Source organism: Narcine bancroftii, chromosome 2, assembly GCF_036971445.1.
Source record: "Narcine bancroftii isolate sNarBan1 chromosome 2, sNarBan1.hap1, whole genome shotgun sequence".
NCBI classification, from domain to species: Eukaryota; Metazoa; Chordata; class Chondrichthyes; order Torpediniformes; family Narcinidae; genus Narcine; species Narcine bancroftii.
The window spans coordinates 371,585,380-371,613,013 of NC_091470.1; the positions used below are offsets into that span (position 1 = coordinate 371,585,380).

General features: G+C 45.0%; 1 protein-coding gene across 1 annotated transcript in view; it reads right to left on the reverse strand.

Moving 5' to 3' along the window:
* Positions 1–6,594: 6,594 nt before the first annotated feature.
* The window catches only part of riok3 (RIO kinase 3 (yeast)), a 28,675-nt gene continuing 7,635 nt past the window's right edge, over positions 6,595–27,634 (reverse strand). The window contains exons 5-13 of the mRNA XM_069922614.1: positions 23,641–23,750; positions 22,967–23,110; positions 19,408–19,535; positions 14,538–14,720; positions 13,311–13,470; positions 12,793–12,873; positions 10,695–10,784; positions 9,583–9,690; positions 6,595–6,816 (exon numbers count right to left, since the gene is read on the reverse strand). Coding sequence (XP_069778715.1) covers positions 6,724–6,816; positions 9,583–9,690; positions 10,695–10,784; positions 12,793–12,873; positions 13,311–13,470; positions 14,538–14,720; positions 19,408–19,535; positions 22,967–23,110; positions 23,641–23,750 — 1,097 coding nt within the window. The 3' untranslated portion in view covers positions 6,595–6,723. The remainder of the gene's footprint in view (positions 6,817–9,582; positions 9,691–10,694; positions 10,785–12,792; positions 12,874–13,310; positions 13,471–14,537; positions 14,721–19,407; positions 19,536–22,966; positions 23,111–23,640; positions 23,751–27,634) is intronic.

Below are 27,634 nucleotides of genomic sequence, written 5' to 3' on the forward strand. Positions count from 1 at the left end.
CAGTTCTGCGCAGGCGCCAGTGCCGATGACGCGGGGCAGTTCTGCGCAGGCGCCAGTGTCGACGACGCGGGGCAGTTCTGCGCAGGCGCCAGTGTCGACGACGCGGGGCAGTTCTGCGCAGGCGCCAGTGCCGACACCTCCTGGCAGTTCTGCGCAGGCGCCAGTGCCGACACCGCCGGGCAGTTCTGCCCTGATCCCCTGTTGATTCGAGATTTTACTTCATCTGCTCAGGTCTCCTTGGTGTTTATTGTCACATGCCCCAATATGCAGTAAAACCATCTTGTTGCATGAAATCAAAGCAAATGACCTGCAGTTAACTCATGAAAATAACAAGTTTATTGTTACCTGCCTACCCCAGGAGTCCTGTCCTTTCTCCAAAGCAAGGCCAGGAACAGCAAAGAAAGAGAAAAAATAGGCATAAAGAAACATGGTTCTCGTAACAGGAGTACAATCCTCACCGAGAGATTAGCAGTGGAAAGGGTGAAGGACTTCAATTTCCTGGGTGTCAACGTCTCGGAGGATTGCCCTGGGGCCTCCACATGGTTGCAATCCCAAAGAAGGCTCCAACACTTGGTGAAGAGATTTTTACCTCGCCAAAGACTTGCGGATTTCTACAGGTGTACTATGGCAAGCCTTCAGACTGGTTTCATCACTGTTTGGCACGGACGTGCCAAGGCACAGGGCAAGAAAAGTTCCAGAGTTGTGAACTCTGCCAGCACCATCACAGGTGTCTTCACTCCATCGAGGACATCTGCAAGAGGCAGGGTCTCAAGAAAGCAGCCTCTATTCACACTGCTATCATCGGGAAGGAGGGACGGGAGCCTGAAGATGAACACACAGTGATACAGGGACAGTTTCTTCCCCTCCCCCATCAGATTTCAGAACGGACAATGAATGACTGATACTACCTTACTTTCCCTTCCTTTGGTCAAAATGTAATTTATAGAAACATTTGCACCCGCAAAACAATGAATTTCGTGACAAGTTCATGACAATAAATTTCTGTTTCTGATTCAGTAACCCGGGTTCAAATCCAGCATTGTCTGGACTTGTATCTTCTCCCGTGACTGCGTGGGTTTCCTCTGGGTGCTCCTGTTTCCTCCCATCCAAAAAAACATATGGTATTTGTAAGTTAATGTGTATTTTTGGCTGGCACTGGCTCATGGGCCAGAAGGGCCTGTTACTGTTCTGTAATATTCTATGTTTCTACACAATGTACAGAGGCATCGAGATTCTTATTGGCTGTTGCCACACAGAATACACATTAACTTACCTACCACACTCGTGCAATAAAACTATCCTTTACAATTATCACCTATTTCTGAACTAGGGCTGCAGAGAGCTGGAGACTGACTGGCTGAAGGGCTACCAGGTATCAGATCCAGGATGTGAAAAGGGTGACGAGAGCACTAAAGGGTTCCTGATCACATCAGTGGTTTGGATCAAGTTGCTGATGGTTTGGACTGGACTCTGTGTGGCTGCAGAAGTGCTGGAGGCAAATCCAGCGACTCTGGGGGGGGGGGGGGGGGGACACTCACTTTTGTTTCTCTCTCTCTGACCATAAGAGGTGCTTCAGGCACAATAAATTGAATCTTGAGGTTGTGTAAAAATCAACATGCAGATATTCAAGAGAAGTGCATTAAAACAGGGCAAGTAGGAAGGGGAAAGTATCCACCTTTCAGTGGATTAAAACATGAAACTCTGCAGACACCGTCATTGGAGTCCAAACATAACACTGCTGGATGAACTCAGCAGGTCTCGTGACATCTAGATCAGATACTACTTAGTGTTCTGTACTAAAACAGAAAGTTAGTATTACAGGAAAAGGCCTTTAGTCTGCCAATAAGACAAAGTTTTGCCATTAGCATTGCCCTGTGCCCTTTACAGTCAGAGAAAGAGAAGCAAAAGAGGGCCCGTGGATTCACCTCCAGTACTTCCACAACTGCACAGGACTCCAGTTCAGTTCAAATCATCAGTGACTTGAGCCCAGATCTAAACCTTCAACACAATGAGGAAGGCTTCAGGGCCCGAGGCCCTTCGGGAGCTCTTCTTGCCCTCAACATCCTCTCGAATCCCAGTTCCTATACCTGGTTCTCATGAGCCGGTCTCCAGCAGCCTACAGCCTAACACAAGTCCTTTGACATCAAGTTGGCCTGCAGCCTGTGTGGGCTCCTCACCCAAAAGTCGCCAACATCCCACCACCTGTGTGTGTTCTTCAGCTGCAGAGCCCTTTGCTTTGGGGCCCATCTCCTCTGTTTCTCCTTCTCAAAGGTGGGGCCCTGCCCCAGTACGCTGTGCCCCTGGAGTGTGCAACCCCACATGGCCACTGCCGAACACAGTTGTTGCCATCTTGGGCCCAGACCCCTTAGCTTAAAGGATTTTGAATAGAACACCATCAACTCCTTTAATAAGCTGTTTAAAGCCTGTACAGAGCTGTCTGCAGTCAGTCTGGCTAGTTGGACCCCACAGAGGAAAACTGTATCTCCGCTCCCCACCCTCCTCAGGTCTGCACCAGAAGCAGCGCTGTTGTTACATGAGCTCAGTCAGAGCCACAAAATTTTTTTTAAAAGGATAGCTAGGAAAGATTCAGATTTACTGTCAGATAACATACATGACATCACATACTTTTTCCTGCAGGAAAGGCCAAATTATCGCTTTAGTGCAAAAAAAACTACACAATATACACATACAAACCGTAGATAACAAATGTAAATAAACTGCAATACCGAGAGAACAAAGAAAATCAATAAAGTGCGTAAGAGTCCTTAAATGAGTCCCTGATTGAGTTTGTCGTTGAGGAGTCTGGTGGAGGGGTAGCAACTGTTCCTGAACCTGGTGGTGCGACTCTTGTGGCACCAACACCTCTTTCCTGATGGCAGCAGCGAGAACAGAGGGTGGTGTGTGTCTTTGAAGAATCCGGTGCTCTCCAACAGCAGAGTTCCTTGTATGTGTTGACAGTGGGGAGGGGTTTGCCTGTGATGTCTGGGCTGTGTCCACTACCTTTACACTCAGGGGTATTGGGGTCCCCATACCAGACCGTGATGCAGCCAGTCAACACACTTTCCACCACACCTCTGTATAAATTTGTCAGGGTTTCTGGTGTCATGCCAAACCTCTGCAAACTTTTGAGGAAGTAGAGGTGCTGACATGTTTTCCTCATGATGCCATTAGTGTGTTGGGTCCAGGAAAGATCCTCAGAGATAGAGACTCCCAAGACTTCAAATTTGCTCACTAAATGAACCCCTAATTGAGTTTGTCGTTGAGGAGTCTGATGGAGGAGGGGTAGCAGCTATTCCTGAACGTGGTGGTGCAAGTGTTGTAGCACCAACACCTCTTTCATGATGGCAGGGGCAAGAAAGGTTTTCAAAGCTTGCAGAGGGATCTGGACCAGCTGGGAAAATGGGCTGAAAAATGGCAGATGGAATTTAAAGCAGAAAAGTGTGAGGTGTTGCATTTTGGAAGGACAATCCAAGGACATTAAATGGTCGGGCCCTGAGGAATGGGGTAGAAGAGGGATCTGGAAATAGATACATAATTCCAAGAAAGTGGCACTACAGGTGGATAGGGGTGTAAAGAGAGCTTTTGGCACATTGGCCTTAAGAAATCAAAGTACTGAGTACAGGAGTTGGAATGTTATGTTGTATAAGACATTGGTGAGGTCAAATTTGGAATATTATGTGCAGTTTTGGTCACCTAACTACAGGCAAGATATTAATAAGATAGAAAGATGCGGAGATTTACTAGGGTAATGAGCAGACTTCAGGTACTGAGTTACAAGGAAAGGTTAAACAGTTCAGGACTTTATTCCCTGGAGCATAGAAGAATGAAGGGAGATTTGATAGAGGGATTGAAAATTAAGAGGGGGAGAGTAAATGTAGGTCAGCTTTTTCCACTGAGGGTGGATGAGATACAAACCAGAGGACATGTGTTAAGAGTGAAAGTGGTAAAGTTTAGGGAGAACTTCTTCACACAGAGCAGTGGGAGTGTGGAATGAGCTACCAGCTGAGGTGGTGTGTGGGCTCACTTTTAACATTTAAGAATTTGACAGGTACATGGATGGGAGAGGTATGGAGGGATATGGACTGGGTACAGGTCATTGAGACTAAACAAAAAATTCAGCACAAGACTCTAAGTGCCTAGTTTATGTGCTGTAATGTTCTATGGTTCTAACAGAGCGTGTGCTGGGTGGTGTGGATCCTTGATGATTGCTGCTGCTCTCTGATGGTAGCGTTCCCTGTAAATGTACACAATGGTGAGGAAGGTTTTGCCTGTGATATCCTGGGCTGTGTCCACTACCTTTTGGAGGGCTTTACGCTCTGGGGTATTGTGTGTCCCCACACCAAACCGTGATGCGGCCGGTCAGCGCACTTTCCACCACACCTCTGTAGAAATTTTCAGGGTTTCTGGAGTCATACCAAACCCTCCACAAACTCCTGAGGAAGTAGAGGCACTGTTGTGCTTTCTTCACGATGCCATTAATGTGTTGGGTCCAGAAAAGATCCTCCAAGATGGTGACTCCCAAGAACCTAAATGTACTCACCCTCTCCACCTCTGATCCCCCAATGATCACTGGATTGTAAACCTCTGGCTTTCCTTCCAATCATCTCCTTAATTTTGGTGACATAAAGTGTAAGATTGTTGGTGCCCAATTCCTTTTTTCAATCTCGCTCCTGTATGTTGACTCATCCCCTTCCTTTAATCAACCTATTACTGTAGAATTTGTAGATATTACTGTCAAACCAAGCCACACAGTCGAAGGTGTAAAGTGAGTAGAGCAGAGGGCTAAGAACACATTCCTGTGGTGCTCTGGTCCTAATGGGAGATTGTAGAAGTTCTTTCAAATCCATGATCCAATTACACAGTGGGGTGTTGAGTCGCAGGTCTTGGGAGTTTTCTGATCAGTTTTGAGGGGATGATGGTGTGAAATGCCGAACTGTAGTCGATAAAGCATCCTGATGAATGCATCCTTACTGCCCGTATGTTTCAGGGCTTTGTATAGAACCAGTGAGATGATGTGACAGAATTGTGTTAGTATTAATCTTTAGTTATAAAATATATCATTTTAGTAAAGTTATTTTGTGCTTTAAGATTCAGGGATGCACAAAGACACACACAGAGAACACCATTTTGAGAGATGGCATATCTCCTATATCCAGCTGGAAACAAACTTGTATCATTATCAAGTTGAAAACTAAACAGCCATAAAACTGGTGTGATTTTCCATTGAAACTAATGACAATTGGCCATTTTTACACAGGAGAAATACCTAAAAAAGAAAAAATAGCATTCTTACCTCTGGAGTGGCCATTCACACGGGCAGGGCGTTTACACTGCAGTTGCAGTGATTTCAAAGCAGCAGTATTTTCGGAGGCTGGACCTTTGAGGTGAGGGTAGTTTGAGGTGGGAGTAGGTCATCCCATCATCCCCCCTGTCGCCGCGAACACCCTCTCTTACCTTGGGTGGAAAGGTGACTCAATCCATTTAGACATTTTAGACATGCATAGAGCACGGTAACAGGCTCTTCAGCCCATGAGCCCGTGCCGCCCAATTACACCCAATTAACCTAGAACCCCTGTACATTTTGAAGGGCGGGAGAATCTGGAGCCCCCAGAGGAAACCCACGCAGACACGAGGAAGAACGTACAAACTCATTACAGACATCACTGGTGCTGTAATAGTGTTGCGCCAATTGTTAACTGTACCGCCTGGTGTGGTTAGCTTAGTAATTATGTTTTAACTTCTTTGCAAACACAAAATGACTAAAGTTCCATTTATTCTCAACCATGTTTCATTTTTAATAGATTTTAGATTTGAGAATGAACCTGCGCTGAGTTACACTTCAATCCTGCTCATTGTTTTGTCATCCATTAGAATTAACAGGACTCTGACAAGTAGCTTCTAAACATTTCAAAAATAAAATAAAGTTTTCTTTTTTTGCTTTTGATTTTTTTTGCCACCAAACTTTACAAAGGGATGAGTATATCTCGTTTTTGAAATTTTTACCAGTATATTTTAAATTTAGACATACAGCACAATAACTGGCCATTTTGGCCCACAAGGCCATGCTGTCCAATTTACACCTAAATTAATCTGCACCCCCGGTAAGTTATGAACAGTAGAGGAAACAGGAGCCCCAGGAGGAAACCCATGCAGACATGGGGAGAAGATGCAAACTCCTTACAGACAGTGCCGATTTGAACCCGGTCGCAGACGCTGTGGTAGCTTTGTGCCACTGTACAGAAGTTGTATTGGAACTGCAGCTGAAAGGAACATGTCAGAGTTCTACAGTATAGAAAGAGGCCCTTCAGCCCAACTAGTTCATGCTAGTCCCTGCACATCAAATGGTAACGGAGAGCTACCACAGGCCTTGCCCTGACACCATTTCAATACTACGCCAGAATGTCCCTACACCTACAGTTACATTAAAATCCAGAAACACAAACACAGCACTTGCTTTTTTTTTTAAAAAAACTTCAAAGCATCCAATAGGTGCACAGGAAACAAAATGGCAGACTGTGCTTGAGGAAGGAACAGCGGTTCCCACCATCACCATGCCAGTCTCATTTCTGTCATAACAAATATTGACCACACAAATCACAGATTCTCCTTTTTAATGTTAATCCAGATCAAATTGCATTTTTAGGTTATCTGAATGCCAGATGGCCAGGTTTCCTGACCTTTTGCAAACAGCCACCAATGCCAAATATTTAAAAAATCTTTCCTTTAATAATTCTCTGGATCTTCATCAGTCTTTAACTTGGATTGTTTTCCACACTTCTGAACATGATCTTCATTTATCTTTTGCAAAGCTTCGATCTATGTAGAAATCACAAGGCAGCAAAGATAATGAGCTAAAATTAGTGCAGTTGTCTTAAACGGATGCTTGATTAGTGCCCAAGTCTAGTTGAAGCCCATTTGCCTAGTCACATCAAACAGTTAATCAGAGTGAAAACACAAAGGTCTCCAGACGCAAAGATTGAAGTAAAAACGCAATGCTGGAGAACTCAGCAGGTCAAAATGTGTACTTAATACAGCAAAGATAAAGGTGCATAATCAATGTTTCAGGGTTGAGCCATCAACTCTAGGAGCAACACCTAATATCCCATCTGGGTGGGCTCCAAATGGTAGGAACACTGACTTCTCCAGTTTTTGCTAGACCACTTCCCCATCCCTGTCTTCTTTGCTCCAGTTCTCCACCCCCTTCCCTCTCCATTCACAGAGCCATTCCCCCCCCTCCCTTATCCACCTATTACTTCCTACCTGTGGTACCGTGCCCCTCTCCTCCTCCTCCCCCTCCCATCATTTTATTCATTTTAAGCTGCCTGCAGTTTGCTCACACGTTGATGAAGGGCTCAGGCCCCAAACATTGGTTCTGTATCTTTATCTTTGCTACATAAAGTATCTTGTTTGACCAGCTGAGTTTCTCCAGCACTCTTTGCTATGACCAAAAAGAATGAGGAGGGCAGGGCAATAGATGTTGTCGACATGGACTTCAACAAAGCCTCTGAAAAGATCTCGTGTGATAGGCTGGGCTGGGAAGCCATCCAGCCAATTGGATGCAGAACTAGCTTGGTAGGAGACAGAGAGTGGAAGTGGAGGGCTGCAACTCAGAGAGGAAACCTGTGACCAGGGTCCTGTGCTGGGTCACTAAATTTGATGCCCTGGCTCATCAAGGTCCTATCAATCTCTGACCCCCCCAGGAGCAGAGAGAGGCCGGGGCAGTGCGGTAGGTCATGTCAGACGCAAACGATCATGCTTCTTGCCTTGGGTTGGTTATAAAACAATTGGGTGCTTCGATATGGAAAATGTGTGCTTTGTACAGTCAGACTGTGGATCATGGCAGTAAATGGACCTTCTTCAAGATAAAAGATTAAATATTTCTGTTTGACTTGAGCATTTGCAGGGCCATGGCGAGTATCCCATGACAGAGAGACCCAAGGGTACTAGGGCAAAGATCCCTGAAATTGGGGACGCAGGGAGACAGGGTGGTGAAGGAGGCATTTGGTACACTTGCCTTCATCAGTCAGGGCACTGAGTACAAGAGTTGGGACATCATGTTACAACTGTACAGGATGCTGGGGAGGCCACATTTGGAGGATCGTGTGCACTTCTGGTCACCCAGCTGTCGGAAAGGTATTATTAAATTGAAAAGGCTGTAGTGAATATTCACAGGAATGTTTAAGGGACTGGAAGGCTTGAGTTACAAAGCAAGAGCCTCAAACCTTTCTCCCTGGAGAAGCTGAGGGGGGAAAACCTTGTAGATGTTGGTTTAAAATCATGAGGGGCATGGATAAAGTGAAACTTCACAGTCTTTTCCCCAGGACAGGGAGTCTAAAACCCAGGGCCATAGGGTTAAAGTGGGAGGGTCAAGGTTTAAAAGAGTCCTGAGTAGTGGAGGTAGTGGTGGGTGGATGGTGTGTGGAACAAGCTGACAAGCTGGTAGGGACAACATGATGTGCAGAAGAGACTTGGATAGGATACGTTTAGAGTCAAATGCTTAGAGGAAGTTTAGAGGCAAGTGGTACTAGGCCAGGAGGACAACTTGGTTCGTGCGTTGGGCTGAAGAGGCCGCATCCGTCCTGTATGCTGCACAACACTGGTCCACTGATCAGTATAGGGTGAGAGTTAAAATATGTTACGATACCAGCAACATCCTTCAAAATCCTCCCTCAGAGCTCTTTTGGCCTGGGTCTCGTGTACAAGTCTCTGGTTGGGTCTTGAAGCCAGCACCTTGTGCTGGGTGTGGATGATCTGTCACGGGAATGTACCTCAGGTATTAAGAGCACAACAGAATGAATGCTCACTGTAATTTGGATGGTTTCCTCTTCCCCCACTGACCTTGCCAATCCACTTCCCTAAAACAACCGTTAAGGTCAAGGTGTCCCGTTGCTCTGACCTTTCAACCAAATAGCTTCCTGTTCCTTTATAAATGATCTTCACTATTTTGTAGCTGAGGTCAGCTTCACATCTCCAGTGTATAAGATTAAACTGTTGGCAGTGATTGACAGAGATTTTCTACCAGGGTTAATTTAAAATGCAACAATGTGTTTCATAACCAAATGCCCGTTTTTTTACTGATAATTTTTTTTAAAAGGAGAATATTTAGGGAGGTTTAACCACCTCGCAATACTTTTGGATCTATAAATATCAGGTGATAAATGGTCTTTAAGTAAACAGGAAACAAGCTTGGAGTTCCTTCCCACACTTCCGCCAGAGAGCGGTGAACCTCTGGAATTTGCTACCATGGGGAGCGTGGAGGCCAGCTTGTTGGGTGTATTTAAGGCAGAGATTGACAGGTATCTGAATAGGGTATCAAATGTTATGGGGAGAAGGCAGGTGAGTGGGGCTGAGTGGGAGGATGGATCAGCTCATGATGGAGTGGTGAAGTAGACTCGACGGTCTGAATGGCCTACTTCTGCTCCTACATCTTATGGTGTATATACCCCTCCTCACTGCAGGGAATTATTGGGAAATGTAGTTTATCCAATGAAAACGTTTACAACGCGAGCCATTAACACAGCGATTCTCTGCAGAATTCAAGGAGCTGTTTGAACTCGTGCATTTCACAATAAACAGTTGTACCTCAACCAGGAAGTCCACCTCATTCTCTTCTGTAATGGCCAAATTAGAGACAGCATTGAAAAGCTCCCGCTCTCCAACAGCATCTGCAACTCCCATCTTCTGGAAGAACTGCAACGTAAAGGACCACAAGGCAGGGTCAGGGACCTCAGAGGCACATGATCAGGAGTAGAACCACCCAAGACTCCATGGTCCCCATCAGCTTTCCAATGTACTCACTGACACAGGGCTGTCAGCCAACACAGCAAGATCCCATGTGCAGGGCAGATTCACAGATTACTTGAGGGTTAATTATTGGCTTTGGACCCCAGAGTGAGTGCCTTCATGTTCCAAACTGCAGTGAAATTCTGACAATCAGATTATTCAGAAATCCCAAAGGTTTGGCATCTGACTCACTGGGATTCCATTTCCCACTCTCCCCGGCAAACTCACCAGGGCCCCATTTCCTACACGACCCGGCAAACTCACTAGAACCTGTTTCCCCAGCAAACTCACTGGGATCCCATTCTTTGCCCTCCTGGCAACCTCACCGGAGCCCCGTTTCCCATTCACGAGGATGTTACCAAAACTGGAGGGAGAGCTATTGGGAGAAACTGGATAGGGTGGGACTTGTTTCCCGGGAGCATCGGAGGATGAGAGGGGACTTTCTGGACGAAGGGTCAGAGAGAAGATCACCATCTATTTTTCGAGGCAAGTGCAGTTATAGACAGACAGGAAAGGTTCAGAGGGACGTGGTCTAAACAGGACTATCTCAGGCAGGCCCAGGAGTTGGGCCAAAGGACCTGTTTCCCTCCTGTAAAACTATGACAATGCAGAGCCACAAATTATATTGAAGATAAATCCAAGTGAGAATTGTAAAGAAACTTCATCCCGTACCTGGAGAAAATGAAGAACTGACTCCTTCCCCTAACCAAAAGGTGCAGAGGCAGTGAACAGCTCAGCTGAACACAGAGGAGAAGGATGCTATGACAGGCCTCTGTGAACTGACATCACACGGGGAATCTGTTCTGTTTGGACTAGTAACTTTGATGTCCAGCAGCAATCATTTATTGCTATCGAACCAATTTACCTGTTTATCAAGGGTAAGTAGCAACAAGTGTGATTTATTGAGTTACCTGAGAAACGTTCTTGCAGTCCCTGAAGAGAAACTGAAGCCCATGAGGATGAGTTGGTTCCACAGACTGACTGACATCAATGAACCAGATCTGTGAACAAAACAGAATACAGCTGACTAGAATAGGGCATGACCTGACATCAAGCACCCTTAGTTAGTGGAAGCACACACCCCACCTGGAGCAAAGCACTGTTCAAACTCAGCATCCATAGGTGTGGGTGGATGGTCAACATTCCACACCGAGACCCGCACCAAGGAGTCGAACATGAAACAGAAAAGAAAGGTCTGCAGACACCATAGTTGAAGTAAAAAACACAATGCTGGGGAAACTCAGCAAGTCAAGTAGTGTACAGGTACACAATCCTTTATCCGGAACCCTTGGGGGACAGTGTATTCCGAATTTTGGAAAGCCAGATTTAAACCCACCCGAATTGTGCTGCCATATCCACTCCCACCCCCACCCCCCCCCCCCACTCGAGTTGCCGGTCTCTCGCCCGCCCAACTCGCGCTGCCGGTCTCTCGCCCGCCCAACTCGCGCTGCCGGTCTCTCGCCCGCCCAACTCGCGCTGCCGGTCTCTCGCTCGCCCAACTCGCGCTGCCGGTCTCCCGCCCCACTTGCTGGATTTTGGAGCTTTCCGGATTTTAGATGTACGGATAAAGGATTGTTTACCTGTATTTTTATATAGAAAAGATAACCAATGTTTTGGCCTCGAGCCCTTCATCAAGGTGCGTGAAACAATGCCCATCCCTTTTCCTCCACAGATGCTGCCTGACCCACTGAGTTCCTCCAGCAGTGAAGTTAATGGTTTTCTGGTCTCACCAATTCATTACACTGTCGGGCCAGACCAGCTAGGGACAGAGTGCGTTGCCTGAAGCAGATTAGCAACATGATTGAATTTTACTATAATCTGGTAGTTTTGTAGTTAACATTAACATTTATCAGCCTTGACTTATTTAATTAAATTTTTTGACTTAGTTTGTAAATTTTATTTATAGCATGGTAGAAGCCAACTCTGGCCATTTAAACCAATTACACCCAAATTAACCAACAACCCAGTACGTTTTGAGGGTGGAAGGTAACTGGAGCACCCGGAGGAAACCCACGCACATGTGAATTAAATTTATTTAATTTGAATTTAAGTTTCCCACCTGCCACAGAGGAATTCGCACTTGCTTTTCTGGAGACCAGCCCTGGAACCGACTCACCATACTCACTAATTGTCAATGGATCTCAGTAATACTCACTGCTCAAAATTTGCTCTCCCTTACACTGGGAAGTCAGAGGATAGGATGGATGCTTGTCTTGCAGAACATTTCATAGCACATAGAACGCTACAGCACAGTACAGGCCCTTCGGCCCTTGATGTTGTGCCGACCCATACAATCCTGAAAAAAAAAGTACTAAACCCTCTCTACCTCGTAACCTTCTAATTTCCTTCCATCCATTTGTTTGTCTAACAGTATCTTAAATGCCCCTAATGTTTCAGCCTCCAACACCACCCTTGGCAAGGCATTCCAGGCCCCCACAACTCTCTCCGTAAAAAAAACACCCCAAATTTCCCTCGAGTCCAGAGGTGATCCTGATTTTCCGCTCACCCTTAATCCTTTACTCCCTGTCCTTGGAGTATGAGTGACCAAATGACACTCAGCACAGCTCCAGGAAAAGCACCTCATCTTCTGACCAGACCCAATACAGTCTTCCACACTCAACCCTGCCACTCCCACGTCATATGGACTGCATTTACTTACTTGTCCCATTACCAGCCCTTTCATTTGTCATGAGTTTTACCGGATTTTGATTCTTCTACAGACGTTTCCACCCTCCCTCTGCACCCGCTCATCAGCGGTTCTAGTCAATACCTTCTATACTGAAAAGTCTCCAACTTAAAACATCTGTGGAACCATGGAAAATTTAAAACACGTCTAGTTTTGTTTTCCAAGAATGAGGTCTAATTTGGTTGAAGTTTTCCTTTCTAAAATCACCACTCGACTTCCAGTAAAACCTCACAACTTTCCTGTCCCACGTATAGGTGGTTGCTGGTCAGCACAGACTTGGTGGGCCGAAGGGCCTATTCCCATGCTATGACACACGATCTTACCTTCCCCATGTGCCACAACATGTTGTAGGCGCTCAGGTCAGCATGAACCAGGTTGCACTCAGTGTAGAGCTGTTGCATCATCTGTAAAACAAGGCTGAGCATCAAACAGCGCCGCGACCACTCTTCCCCAGGAACTGGCAGGCCTATCCCGACTGAGGGGCACAAAGAAATACTCCAGGCTGATGACACATTTTTAATCTTTAAAGCAGCCTCTATCCTCAAAGACCCTCACCACCCAGGCCATGCCCTCTTCTCACTGCTACCATCAGGAAGCCTGGGGAAGAACACCCAGCAACAGAAAAACAGCTTCTTCCCCTCTGCCATCAGATTTTTTTCATGTCATTTATAGCAAATTTTTACCTGTAATTCTGCCGCAAAACAACAAATTTCATGACACATGTTCATAACAAATTCTAATCCTTTTGGATTACGTTTGAAGCAGCACAGGCAATACTGAAAACACTGGGGTATCTTCAGATCTTTGTAAATGTAGCTGATAGAAGGTAAAAACCACTTACATGCACGACCTGGTGGTAGGCCCGCTGCATGTCTTCGTTGCTAAGTTGCACGTCCTTTAATTTGGGAGCTGCCACGTGATCCTGGCCTATGAAGGACATCACCAGGATATGCTTTTTGAGGAGAACCACCTCCGGACAGGGAATTCCAACTTGATGCATTCTGCAGAACAACCAGACATCAAATTATACAACTTGTATTTATATTTACGGTAGATGTTCTCCACTAGACTCAGGTGGTTTGGGATAAAACATTACAGCACAATCCCGGCCCTTCAGCCCTCCCTGTTCCAACCAATGCAAACCTACTTAACAATCTAAATCTTCCTTATCCAGAACCCTCTATTTTTTATATTTATGTGCCTTAAGAGTCTGCCTCGGGCACCTGTCTACATTGTGCTCAAGCCTGAAACATTGGTTATGTATCTTCATCTTTGCTATATAAAGTATGCTGAAGGACCTGCTGAGTTTCTCCATAATCGTGCTTTTACAGGTGGATCAGAGCCAGCCCCACCAAGCTGAGGAGCAGCTTCTTCCCACGGGCAGTGAGAATGCTGAACGACCAAAGGAACTGCTCACACTGAGCCGCCAAGACTCTACTATTCGTGAAACAATATTTATTTACTTGCATAGGTGACTATTTGTGCTGCATGTGTATTGTTTGTCTGGTTGTGTGTCTGCGTGTTTTGCACTGAGGACTGGAGAACGCTATTTCATCAGATGTACTTGAACGATCAGATGACAAATAAACCCGACTTTACTATTGTCAGAGCATATACACACACATATATGACATCACACACAACCCAGAAATTCTTTTTCCCTGCGGACTAGGAAGAATTTCTACTTATAGTAGTGCAAAGGACTGTACTCGAGAAGAGATGCGTATACAAAGGAGAGAAATGTAAAGAAACGTAAACAAGCCTGGTACAGACCAGGGAGAGAACAGTTGGAGGGCAGGTGAGAGAAAGAGGGGGAATGTGATTTCTCCCATCAGCCAGCATGTACTCAATGAGTCAAATGGCCTCTTATGACATCATAAGGAAGTGAACCAATTTGCTGAGATCTTACCAGTAATTTCTGAATCGTATTGGTGGGAGCTGTTGTTAATACTCCATGAACTGCGTTTCTCTTCCTGCCAATGTAGTTGCAATGCAGTCTGCGACACAAAGAGATTCACAGACCCAGAGTGACATGGAAAGTAGGGACAAGAGGAGGTTCTCCCCTCACCTGGTCAGGTTGTGCATCTCCTTCTCTGCCCACATGCGGATGATTTTGCGAGGATTCAACTTGCTGAAGCGGTCTCTGAATCGGTAATCATCTTTGATGTACTTGTCCCGGTTTTTGAACTCATTCAGGGTTGTTTTAAAAACTTTGACTGCACATTCCGCAGGCACAATTTTGTCAGCCAAGCTAATGGGGAGAAAGAAACAAACATTTGGAATATGGTGACTTCGGCTTCAAATAAAATTAAAAGAACACAGAGTGGTAATGAATACCGTGCTGCTTGAACTACTGAGAAACGATGTTGTGGAAATGTTAATACATAGGGATTGTGAACATGGCTCATACCATCACACACAGCCGCCCCACCCCCCCCACCCACCCACGCACCCACCCCCCCCTCCATCCCACTACCTTGGAAAAGCAACCAACATCTTAAAAGACCCAACCCCCCAGCCATACTCTCTTCACCCCTCTTCCAATTTTCAGGAAGAAAATTCATGAGTATGAAATCACATGTGACCAGATTCAAGGAGTTTCTTTCTTGCCATAATCAGACTCCTGAATGATCCTCACACCAGCAACATTGTCATTTTTTCTTCGTCCCAACAGATCTCTCTCTGCATCTTTGCAATTCTGTCCTTTTATTTTGAAGAGACACAGCAGAGTGTGATACATTTTGTTGTGTTTTTATTGCATATAGATATGTTTTTGGGAGATAAATTGGGGCAGATATTTTAGTGTAGGTCACATACAAACACATCAAAACAGATCTCATTTAAAAAAAACTGCAGCTCTGCTCAAGCCAGACAGGGCACCTCCTGGGGGCCTTTGAAAAAACTTTGGGAAGTGCCCAAGAGACTTCACTAATGGATTGTTGTTTTGAAAAGCAACAGATGAAAGAGATTGGAGGAGGAGTTCAGAGCCACAGGCTGCATGGAATGCAGATTACTGTTCTAAGAGGGTCATATAGTTTTTGCAAGCAGAGAGAGTTGAACAGCTTTTTTCTTTGAGAGAGCGCGAGAGAGCGCGAGAGAGAGCGAGAGAGAGAGCGAGAGAGAGAGCGAGAGAGAGAGCGAGAGAGAGAGCGAGAGAGAGAGCGAGAGAGAGAGCGAGAAAGAGCGCGAGAAAGAGCGCGAGAAAGAGCGCGAGAAAGAGAGCGAGAAAGAGAGCGAGAAAGAGAGCGAGAAAGAGAGCGAGAAAGAGAGCGAGAAAGAGAGCGAGGGAGAGCGAGAGAGAGCGAGAGAGAGCGAGAGAGAGCGAGAGAGAGCGAGAGAGAGCGTGAGAGAGCGTGAGAGAGCGAGAGAGAGCGAGAGAGTGAGAGAGCGTGAGAGAGGGCGAGAGAGAGCGAGAGAGAGCGAGAGAGAGCGAGAGAGAGAGAGAGAGATCAGTTCTGCAGTTCAGCAGCTTTACAGTCAGTAGCAGTAGCTGGGACTGGAACAGGACAAGCTGGCAAGCTTGTGGAAAACCCCTTTTAGAAGATGGGTTGTGAGTGCTTGGTTCAGCCTGGTCAAAGCCCTTGTGGTTCATGCAAGAGGAGAGGACTGGCTGCCTAATGTTTCATTTGAAATAAGGGAAACAAAAAGGAACTCTGTGGTGACCTGAAAGAAAGAGGTTATCATCTGGAGAACCCTGATGGGGCAAGTTTCTTTGGCAAGACACTGAAGTGGCTGGTTACAAGGAATCAGTTGTGGGTGTCCAGGAACAACAAATCTCTCTCTGAAAACCGACAAGAACCTTCCTGAGCAGTAGCCATTTACCTTTCAAGCAACAAAGCCTGGTGAACTTCATCAATGTTAAATTCTGTGCACTGTATAAGAATTACCTGGAACCAGTAAACATGGAGGAATGAGAAGTGAGATTGGACTGTGAATCAAAGAACTTTTCTGAACTTACACACACATTACATAGATGTGCGCTTAGAATGAGAAGGGGGTGGTTAGGTTTGTTAAGTTAATAATGATAAGATAAAGTTGGATCCTGTTTTCATGTTTAAAGATAATTAAAAGCAACTTTTGTTTAAGTAACCACTTGTCTTGGTGAATATCTATTGCTGCTGGGTTTTAGGGTCCTTTGGGCTCGTAACAAGAGTAACAGGCCTTTCCAGCCCACGAGCCTGTGCCAATATACCAATTAATCTACATACCTTGTACATTTTTGCAGAGTGAGAGCCAAACGAAACCCACACAGACACCTTACAGATGGTGCCTGTATCTGGCTTGTTGTACTCTCTCTTTTCTCTTTGGCTTGGCTTCGCGGACGAAGATTTATGGAGGGGGTACTATGAATGGGATATCTAGCTAGACTGGTCCCAAAACAAAATTTCTCACTGCGTCTTGGTGCGTGAGACAATACCCTTGAGCTTGTGAGAGAGGGAAAATGCCTGGCTTCTATTTCAGATGCATCACACGAATAAAGGCCATTCAGCCCAACCATTCTCCCCATGAGCCTGAGGCCACACTCCAGCTCCCACTCTCATTACTCCTTCCAGTAATTGCCCTTTGAAAGTCTCGACTCTACCTGAAATCACCATCCTTTCACACAAGCAGTTCCCATGTCACGTCTCACTCCATCAGACCACCAACACTCTTTGGCCCGTACATATATCCAGCTTCCTTTTAACTGCATCCTTCCCCGTCACCTCCATCATTCCCTGTGAGAACAATCTCCACATTCTTGCCACTCTCCATACAAAATTCCTTTCTTCGATCCTTCATTAGATTCTTGGGATCAATTCTTCATTCTCCTTTCCCAGCATTCAGAATCAGAATTTATTGTCATGAACAAGTCACAAAATTTATTATTTTGTAGCATAATTAGTGAAAACATTGATATTAAACCACTAAATAGAAATAGTGCATGAAAAGTCTAAGTAAGGCAGTGAATTTGCTTCACTGATCATTCGAGAATCTGATGGCAGCAGGGAAGAAGCTGTCCTTGTGCCGCTGAGTGTTCATCTTTAGGCTCCTGCACCTTTTCCCTGAGTGGGAAATCTTCTGTGACATACTGAATCTCAAACATTTCACAAAGTATAGCCACTGGAGAGCCTTCTTGACTGCATCAACATGGAGGATCCAGGACAAATCCTCATTGACACCCAGGAATTTGAAGTTCTTGACCCTTGCCACAACTGAGGCCTCGATGAGGACAGGATTGTATTCTTGATGAATTTCTTCCTGAAGTCTAGAATCATCTCCTTGGTTTTCCGAACAGTTAGCACAAGGTTTTAGCGTGACACCTCTCAAGGAGCTGATCTATCGCACTCCTGTACCTTTTTTATAGCCATTTGTGATTCTCCCAACTGTGGGGTCATTGGCAAATTTGTAGATAATATTGGAATTATGCCTGGCTCCACAGTCATGGGAGTATAGTGAGTAGAGCAGTGGGCTAAGCCCAGTGATTCATCCAAGGCTTCTGGATGGGGAACACCCAGTATTTGTGCGTGGGCACACACTCGTCCATGCAGGTCTTGATGAAGTCAGTGACACCTGTTGCATATTCATTCAAGTCTGTTTTTGAATCCGGTCCAGTCTAACGATTCAAAGCAGTCCTGCAGACTCCCCTCTGCCTCCCTTGTCCATACTTTCGCCGTCTTCACCACTGGTCCTGTGGTCCTCAGTCTCTGCTGTACGCAGGGTGTAGAAGTACAGCCAGGTGATCAGACTTGCTAAAGTGCAGTCGTAGTATGGCTCGGTAGGCATCCTTCATGGAAGTGTAGCAGTGGTTGAGTGTGTTGGCTGCCCTGGTCTTGCACATGACGTGTCGGTGATGGTTTGTCAGAGACATCTACAGGTTGACCTGATTGAAGTCCCCTATAATGATGGGGAAGGCATCAGGATGTGTTGTCTCAAGGCTGTTAATCACAGAGTTCAGTCCCTCCAGTGCTAGCCTGAGGGTTGAATGTAAAATGTGACCAGGATGATGGCGGTGAACTCCCTCGGCAGATAGAATGGGCAGCACTTGGTTGCAATATGTTCCAGATCGAGGGAGCAGGACTGGGACATGTTTGTGAACCACGATGAATTGATGATGACACAAATGCTACCTCCCCTAGCTTTTCCTGACACCAGGGTCTGGTCAGCGCGGTGGAGGGTGTAGCCCACCGGCTGCAGTGTCGTTTCCGGAATGTCCTTGCTTAACCATTCATCCTTTCAACCACTTTTCATAAAACCTGCACTTGAGATGATGCCAAGGAGATCAGCCTGGACATTGCCTGGATTGGAGAACACGTCTCATGGGGAATGGTAAGTGAAGTAAAGCTTTTCTTTTTGGAGAAATGGAGGAGACTTAACCCTTCAGATTTTTTTTAAAACCTTTTATCATATATACTCTGGACTAGGTCCATCGGTAAACCTTTACAGTAGTCAAGTAGAGTACATGTTTGTTTATAATACCACTTCCAGAAAACCGAGACACAAACCCCCAACGATTATTTTTAATAGAGGTGTGTCTGATTATGAGAGCTATAGATAGGGTAGGAAGCCCACAGCCCAGCTCCTTTCCTAGGATGGTAACAGCCAATACCAGTGGGCATCTGTTTAAGTGGAGGAACATTTAGGGGTGACACCAAAGATAGGTTTTCTTAAATTTTGTTTTAAACACAGAGAGTGGTGGATGTCTGGCATGCATTGTCGGGGGTAGTAGTGGAGGCTGGAGCAATAGGGACAGTTAAAGGATCTTTGGATAGGCACATTGGAAGGTTATGGGTGTGTGGTAAGGAAGGGTTAGATTATACTGGAGTAGGTGTGCACAGGTAGGCAGAACATCGTGGGCCTGTGCTGTAGTGCTCCATGTTCATGGTCAGATGTCCGCAGAGGACATCCAGCTTGTTCAGACAGCCAGAGTGTTGGTGGTTTGGTTTGGAGAAGATACATACCTCCCTCCACTGGCGTGAAAGACCACAGACTCTTTGCCTGCGCTGATGCAGCCATTAATGTTATCCAGGACTCCAGAGTTGACCATCTTGTACAGTAGCAGACGGGTTCTCGAGTCTATGGCTTGATCCTGAGGAAGCAACAAAATATAAAGGAAACAAAGGCATGAGTTCAAATTAACCTGCACTTTGCAAATAATTCCTCCAATACAATGACCTTTCCTATCAGTGTATTGGCTAGGGTACACAGAGGGCAGGGTAAAATACAATCCTAATAAAATAACATGTTGGAAACACTCAGTAGGTCAGGGCGTGTCTAAATAGAGGCAACACTGAAGGTCAAAGACCCTTCCTCGGAACTGACAAACAAGTTCTGATGAAGGATCGTCAACCTGAAATGACGACGCTTTTTTGGCACAGCGCAGTTGGTAACCGGTTAGTGTAACACCTTTACAGGCCAGCGATTGGGTCCAGGGTTCGAATCTCGCACTGTCAGGAGTTTGAATGTTCTCCCGATCTATGTGGATTTTTCCCTGGAACTCGGGTTTCCTCCCACCATTCAAAATGTATCAGGGGTGTAGGTTAATAGGGCCAAAACAGCTGGGCTGCATGCATGTCTAACGTTAAATTTAAAAATTTCCTTCCCACAGATGGTGTCTGGACCAGATGAGGATTCCCTGCACTTTTTTATTTTTGATTTCCGGTATCTGCAGTTTAATGCTCTTGACCTAAACACTTTAAATAGACGGAAGTTTGATCAGAGCTGCACCACTCTGTGTCCACATGATTCCTGTGGACCTCCCACAAGGAACAGCAAGATACAGGGAGCTCCCAGACACCACCCACTGACAACCTTGGCCATGAAGGAGGATGAGCCTTAAGTTTTCCCAGATGTCACAGATGGAAAAGAAAAAGAAACTTGCACATGACACAAAGGCTGGTGACAGGATTCGAATGAACGTGGCTGCATGCCACGGGTGCAAAGCTGATACAAAGTGCATCTGGTTTCTCGGTTTTCCAAATGACACAATGCCCGCTGGACCTGAAGGCAGGCCAAGGCCAGGAAAGGAGTCAGAGGTACCCATAATCGGACACCCAGCCCGCTCCTGGATTCCTTGTTGTAGTCTGCAGACACCACGGTCTATAACATGCGACTGCAGCCAGCAACTGTTCTCCACACAACCACAGGCTACCACATCCCTGAACGTGCTCAAAACAAGTTCTCAACTGCCCCAACTCAAAAGAGGCTGTGAATCTTTAATTCAGCTCTACAACTTCCTCCTGTGGAAGGAATCAGTCACACCACTGGTCTATTCCACAAGGGGATTTGAAGAGAAAGGAGAAGTGAGGATGGCTATCTTCAGAGATCAAAATAACTCACAGAAAAAGCAAATAAATGTGTTCAAAGTGAAGACTCTATTCCTTTTTCATTCCACTCACATAACACTAAGTATTCCCTATGCCGTAGGTCTCTGTGATTAGTAAGGGATTGCTTAAGGTGGTATGTGGGTGGAAAAAATTTGAAAATTGTTTTAATCGTCCCTCATTGACTCGTTATGTGAACGGTTTCAGAACTCTAAAGGAAATGGGCCAATGACAATTTTTCTCAAGCAAAATATTTCATAACAATTGGGTCTAGAGCAGGGATTCTCAACCTTCCCACCCACATTCCACCTTAAGCAATCCCTTACTAATCACAGAGCACCGATGGCAGAGGGTTTAAAGTGATACGTGAGAGGAAAGAAAAAGGTTGAGAACCACTGCTCTATTCCCATGTGCAAGATCGGCGGAGCTGACAGATTTAGATTTACAGAGGTCAACACAACATCATGGGCTGAAGGGCCTGTACTGCTCTATGTTCTATTAAAGAATGCTGGAGATTTTTGTCAGTTGTGATTATATCCTGCTGCCTGAATGGGCAGTGGAAGCAGATTCTGCAGGTACTGTGTTAAGGAACTGGAAGAGCTGGATCATTCAGGAGGCTGGGGGGGCTGTCAGAGAGGCAGTCACTCCTAGGAGGGAGGTAGCTGGGTGACCGCCAGGAAAGGGAATAGGCCTTCAGTGCAGGTCTCCAATAGAGTCTGGCCCTTTGGCTCAAAAGATTAGCAGGAAAGAAGAGGCAAGGTGAAGGTTATAGATGAGGAAGGTTGATTTAGGTTACAACAGGACATAGGCAGGATGCAGGTGGAGCTCAAGAAATTATGCATTTTAGGATTCTTAATAACGATGGAACAGAGGGTCCTTGGGGTCCAAATCCCGAGATCTCTCAAGGTTAAAACATGATGGTGGAGAAGTTCAGCAGGTCAAGCAGTGTCCTTTATATAGCAAATATAAAGATACAGAACCAATGTTGTGGGCCTGAGCCCTTCATCATTTGCTCAATAAAGGACACGGTTTGACCAGCTGAGTTTGCCCAGCTTTGTGCTTTTATTTCAACCACGACGGCTGCAAACTTTCATGCTTTACTTTTGATCTTTCAAGGTTACCGTGCAGGTTGAAAGAATAGCTGAGAAGGCTTTGGAATGCTGGCCTTCATTAGTTAGGGATTGAATTCAAGAGCTGTGACATAATACTGCAGCTCTATGAACATCATTAGACCACACTTGAAATATTATGTTTAGTTCTGGTCAGCTTATGAAAGGATGTGGAAGCTGTGGAGGGGGTGCAGAGCAGATTTACCAGCATGTTGCCTGGATTGGAGAATGTGTCTTATGAGGCAAGGTTTTCTTTTTGGAGCGAAGAATGGGAGGAGGCTTAATAGAGGTCTCCAAGATTATGAGAGGTATAGAGAGAATGGACGGCTAGCACTTTTTTCCAAGGTGACCAAAGGACATCTGCAAAGAGTGAGTGGAGGAAAGTTCGGGGAAACATCAGGAGAAAGATCTATTTATTTATTTACACAGAGAATAGTGGTTGCCAGGAATATCGGGGCTGGTGGTGGAGGTTGATACAATAGGGGCATTTAAAAGATTCTTAGTCTGGCACACAGATACAAGTAGAGGGTTATAGGTGTGACGTAGGGAAGGTTTAGATTGTTGAGTACGTTTATATAGGTCGTCACAATGTCATGCGCCAAGGGGCTGTAGTGTACTGGAATTAATGGGATTCAATCACCCCTTCCCATTCTAGGGTCCAAAATTACTCCCAATCCAAGGCAACAACTGACCATTTTTCTCCATGAGTGCTGTCTGACTCTCCATTCTTTCATTACTTCCCCAGGTTTGTCCAATCTCTACTCTCCAGTCCAGGAAACATCCTGGTGAACCTCTTCTGCACTCTCCAAAGCCTCCACATCCTATAGTGACCAGAAGTGCACACAAATCTCCAAAGGGGGCTTACCCAAGGCCCTGACTAATGAAAGCAAGCGTACTCTGGTCCTTCTTTACTACACTACCTGCTTATGGACCTGGACAGATCCCTCTGTACATTATTGCTCCCAAAGGTCTTGCCTGAGTGTATTAACTGTGCTGTTCCAGTGTAAATAATGGGCTGATTGGCCTCCAGTTACTGAGTCCACAACCAACATGGGTCGCACATAATAATCATGGATAGCGCGACGTACAGAAGTGGAGTGTTCTTTCTTTTCATGGATCTTGGCACTGCGTCGTCGTTCAGAGTACGAATGCTGCTTCAGTTCATTAAAAACGCGGTTAGACAGCTTCAAATCCATTCCAATTCCATCGCCAACTTGGAACTCAGGCCCAAACTGAAAGGGAAGGTGTTTTGGATCATTATGTATCTGTCAAACTCAGTGCAATATCAAAGAGTCTTGCTCTAAGTTTACCAAATGGAAACTTTCCCCCCTCAAAGCTCTCCTAACCTTCCGATCAGTCAAGCTAGGCAACCACCAGATTTTACTTCCAATTTTACATGACACGCTACATGGCGGCACAGTTGGCGTGACATTATTACAGCTCTAGTGACCCGGGTTCGAATCCAGCACCGTCTGTAAGGAATTTGCACGTTCTCTCAGTGTGAGCATGGGTTTCCTCCTGTTTCCTCCCACCCTCCACAACGTATGGGGTTAATTTGGGTGTAATTAGACAGCATGGGCTTAAATGGCCAGAATTGGTTTCTACTGTGTTGTAAATAAAATAAAATTTTAATTTTAAATGGTTAATATCAGTATTTGTTCTCCTACAGAGAGTGAAAGCATGCAAAATCAATTGCCCTGACCAACACCTGATTTATCCTGAGATGCAAAACTCGGCCGACAGAAGGCAAAGGCTTACTTACGTTTTCCATTCGAGCAGTATTCCTTCTGCCACACGCCTCCTCATCGTGCTTGGTGGTAATCTCTTTCCCCTTTCCTGCAAATCCTCGCTTTGGATTTGCTGAAGGTTTATCTATCAATAGAGAAACTCTGTTTGAGAATTAAATTTTGTTAATTTTTTTAATTTAAAAATTAGATATACAGCACGGTCACAGGCAATTTCGGCCCACAAGTCCGTTCCACCCAATTTACACCCCATTAACCTACATCCCTGGTAGGCTTTTAACACAAGTACATTATGTAAAACTTTCAGGACACATTAATTGAAAACACAAAGCTTTTATTCTGTAGTACACAAAAGCATAAATAAACTCAGTGGGTCATGCAGAATCCAAACAAAGTAAAAAGGCAGTCAGAGTTTGCAGGCCTGAGGCCTTCGTCAGGAATCTGGGAAAACAGGTTGGCGGGGGAGGAAGGGGAAGGAGCAAGGGATAACAGGTAATTGGTGAATACAGGTGGTAGTAGTCACTGAACTGACAAAAGGCAAAGGAGGAAAAACCCAACACCCAATCCCAACCAACCAATTTTCCCCTGCAACCGCTGCAACCGTGTCTGCCTGTCCCACATTGGACTTGTCAGCCACAAACGAGCCTGCAGCTGACGTGGACATTTACCCCCTCCATAAATCTTCGTCCGCGAAGCCAAGCCAAAGAAAGAAGAAGAGCAGAAGAGAAAGAAGAGGGCAGAGGGACTCGAAGGGTGGCTCCCTAATAGAAGAGGAGGGGGTGAGGAGGTGGAGGAAGGGAGACAAGAGGTGTAAGGCTGCCAGAGGTTCTGTTGCTTGGAACAGGACATGTGCCAAAATACTATGTTTGTATCATTGCTATATTTGAATCAGGAACAGCATTGCCATGGAGCAGGAGAGTATCTGAGGAAATAATGCATGATTTCACTGATCAGAGGCTGACACAAGGATGATTTCACAGATCAAGGGAATTCTCCAATTACATCAGGGACTGCTCCAACATCACAAAAGGAATCTCTGCACTATTTCAAGGCACTTTTTTTTCTTGAACTGGGATTGTATTCCTTATCTTTTGTACTTTTGTCTTTTTAATTCAAATTATAAAAGTCAGAGCATGGAAACGAACCCTTCAGCCGCTTGCCCAAGCCGACCAAAATGTCCCACCTGCCTGTTTGGCCCATGTCACTCTAAACCAATCCTATTTATGTATCTGTACAATTTTTTCTTAAATGTTCCAATAGTCCCTCCCTCAACCACCTCCTCCAGCATTCTGTTCCATACACCCACAACCCTCTGTATAAAAATGTTACGCCTCAGATTCCTGTTAAATCTCTCCCCCTTCACCATAAACCCATGTCCTCTGGTTACTGATTCCCCCACTCTCGGCAAAATACTCTCTGCATTCACCCAATCTATTCTTCTTTTTGTACACCTCTGTGAGATCACCCCTCATCCTCCTGCTCACCAAGGAATAAAGCTCCTGCCTGCTCATCCTCTCCCTGTAGCTCAGGCCCAGAGTCCTGGCAACAGCCCCGTTAATCTCTGCAGCTTCCAACTTGACTACATCATTCCTGCAGCACAGTGGCCAAACCTACAAATAGGGCTTAGACAACAGCCACATGACCTCCCACCTATATTCTGACCAAGGCCAATGTTCCAAAAGCTTTTTTGACCACCCCATCTACCTGCAACAATACTTTCAGGTACTATGTACATGTACTTCTAGATCCCTCTTCTCCACAACACTCCCAGATCAGTCCCATTCACCGTGTAGGTCCTACCAATTCCTCTGCCCACCTGCCTAACTGATCAAGATCCAGCTTCAATCACTGGCAACCCTCTTCACTCTCTACAATTCCAGACACTTTAGCAGCAAACTTGCTGCTTATGAAGCCAATTTTCTACCCATTAACCATATAAAAATTACAGCATGTAAATAGGCCATTTTGGCCCTTCTAGTCCGCCCCAAACCAAGTATTCTCTAGTCCCACCTACTTGCACCCTGTCCATAATCTCTCAATTTCCTTTCATTCAATTTTTCCTTAAATGACAAAATGGACCCTGCCACCACTACTTCTCCCAGAAGCCTCCACTTTCTGAGTGAAGAGGTTCCCCCTCATGATACTTCTAAACTTTGCTCCTTAACCCATGACCTCATTTCAATCTCTCCTACTCTCAATGGAAAAAGCCGATCCACATCAACTCTATCTATCCCTCATAATCTTAAATACATCTATCAAATCCCCTCTCAAACTTCTACGCTCCAAAGAATAAAGACTTAATTTGCTCAATCTTTCTTTGTAATCTAGATTCTGATTTTCGTAAATCTTCTCTGCACTCTCTCTACCTTGCTGATAGCTTTCCAATAATTCATTGACCAGAACTGCACACAGTACTCTAATAAATTTGGCCTCACCAATGCCTTGAACAGTCTCAACATCACTTCCCAACTCCTGTATTCTATGGTTTGATTATAAAGGCCAGCATACCAAAAGCCTTCTTCACCACCCTATCCATGTGAGATTCTACCTTCAGGGAATGATGAACCGCTACTCCTAGATCTTCCTGCTCCACTGCATTCCTCAATGCCCTTCCATTTACTATGTATGTCCTGTTTTGATTATTCTTTCCAAAATGAACCACTTCACACTTCTCAGCATTAAATTCCATCTGTCATCTTTCAGCCCACTCCTCTAAGCAGTCCAAATCCTTTTGCAATCTTTGAAAACCTTCTTCATTATCCACAATTCCACCTATTTTAGTATCATCTGCATATTTACTAATCCAATTTACCAACACAACATCTAGATCATTAATGTATATTACAAATAGAAAAGGACCCTAACCCTGAGGCACACCGCTTGTCACCAGCCTCCAGCCTGACAAGCAGTTATTCACTATGACTCTCTGGCATCTCCCTTCCAGCCACTGTTGAATCCATTTGACTATCTCAAAATTAATACCCAAGGATTTAACCTTCCTAACTAACCTTCCATGCGGAACCTTATTGAAGGCCTTACTGAAGTCCATATAGACAACATCCACTGTTCTACCCTCATCAACATTCCTAGTCACCTCTTCAAAAAATTCAACAAGATTGGTCAAACTTGATCTTCCATGCACAAACCCGTGTTGAGTGTTCCTGATCAGACACCATCTCTCCAGATACTTATATCTACTATCTCTAAGAATGCTTTCCATTAATTTATCTACCACAGACGTCAAACTCACAGGCCGATAATTGCTAGGTTTGCTCCTCGAACCCTTTTTAAACAAAGGAACCACATGCGCAACACGCCAATCCTCCGGCACTGTCCCCATCTCGAATGACATTTGAAAAATCACTGACAGAGCCACTGCTATTTCCTTACTAACTTCTCTCAAGATCCTGGGGAAATTCCCGTCGGGACCTGGAGACTTATTCACCTTTATATGCTTCAAAAACTCCAGTATTTCCTCTTTCTTAATAACTAGTTTCCATAATTATCCACTTTGCTTCCTTTACCCCGCACAATTCAATATCCTTCTTAGTAAATACCAAAAAAAAGAACTTGTTCAAAATCTCCCCCATCTCATTCGGCTCCACACACAGTTGTCCGCTCTGATTCCTCACTCTCCTTTTACTATTAACATATTTATAGAAACCTTTTGGATTTATTTTCACCCTGTTTGCTAAAGCCACCTCTTACCTTCTTTTAGTTTTTCTAATTTCTTTGTTAAGATTCTTTTTACATTCAACGTATTTTCCAAACATCTCATTTTTTCCTGGTTTCTTATATTTATTGTAGGTCTCCCTCTTTTTTCCAAACCAAGTTTCCAATATCCCTTGAAAACCAAGGGCTCCCTCAAACTTTTGACCCTGCCTTTTAACCTAACAGGAACAAAGATTTTGTATCCTCAAAATCTCACGTTTAAAAGACCTCTATTTCTCTACTACAGCCTACCCGTAAAACAAATTATCCCAATCTACTCCTCGTAAATCCATTCACATC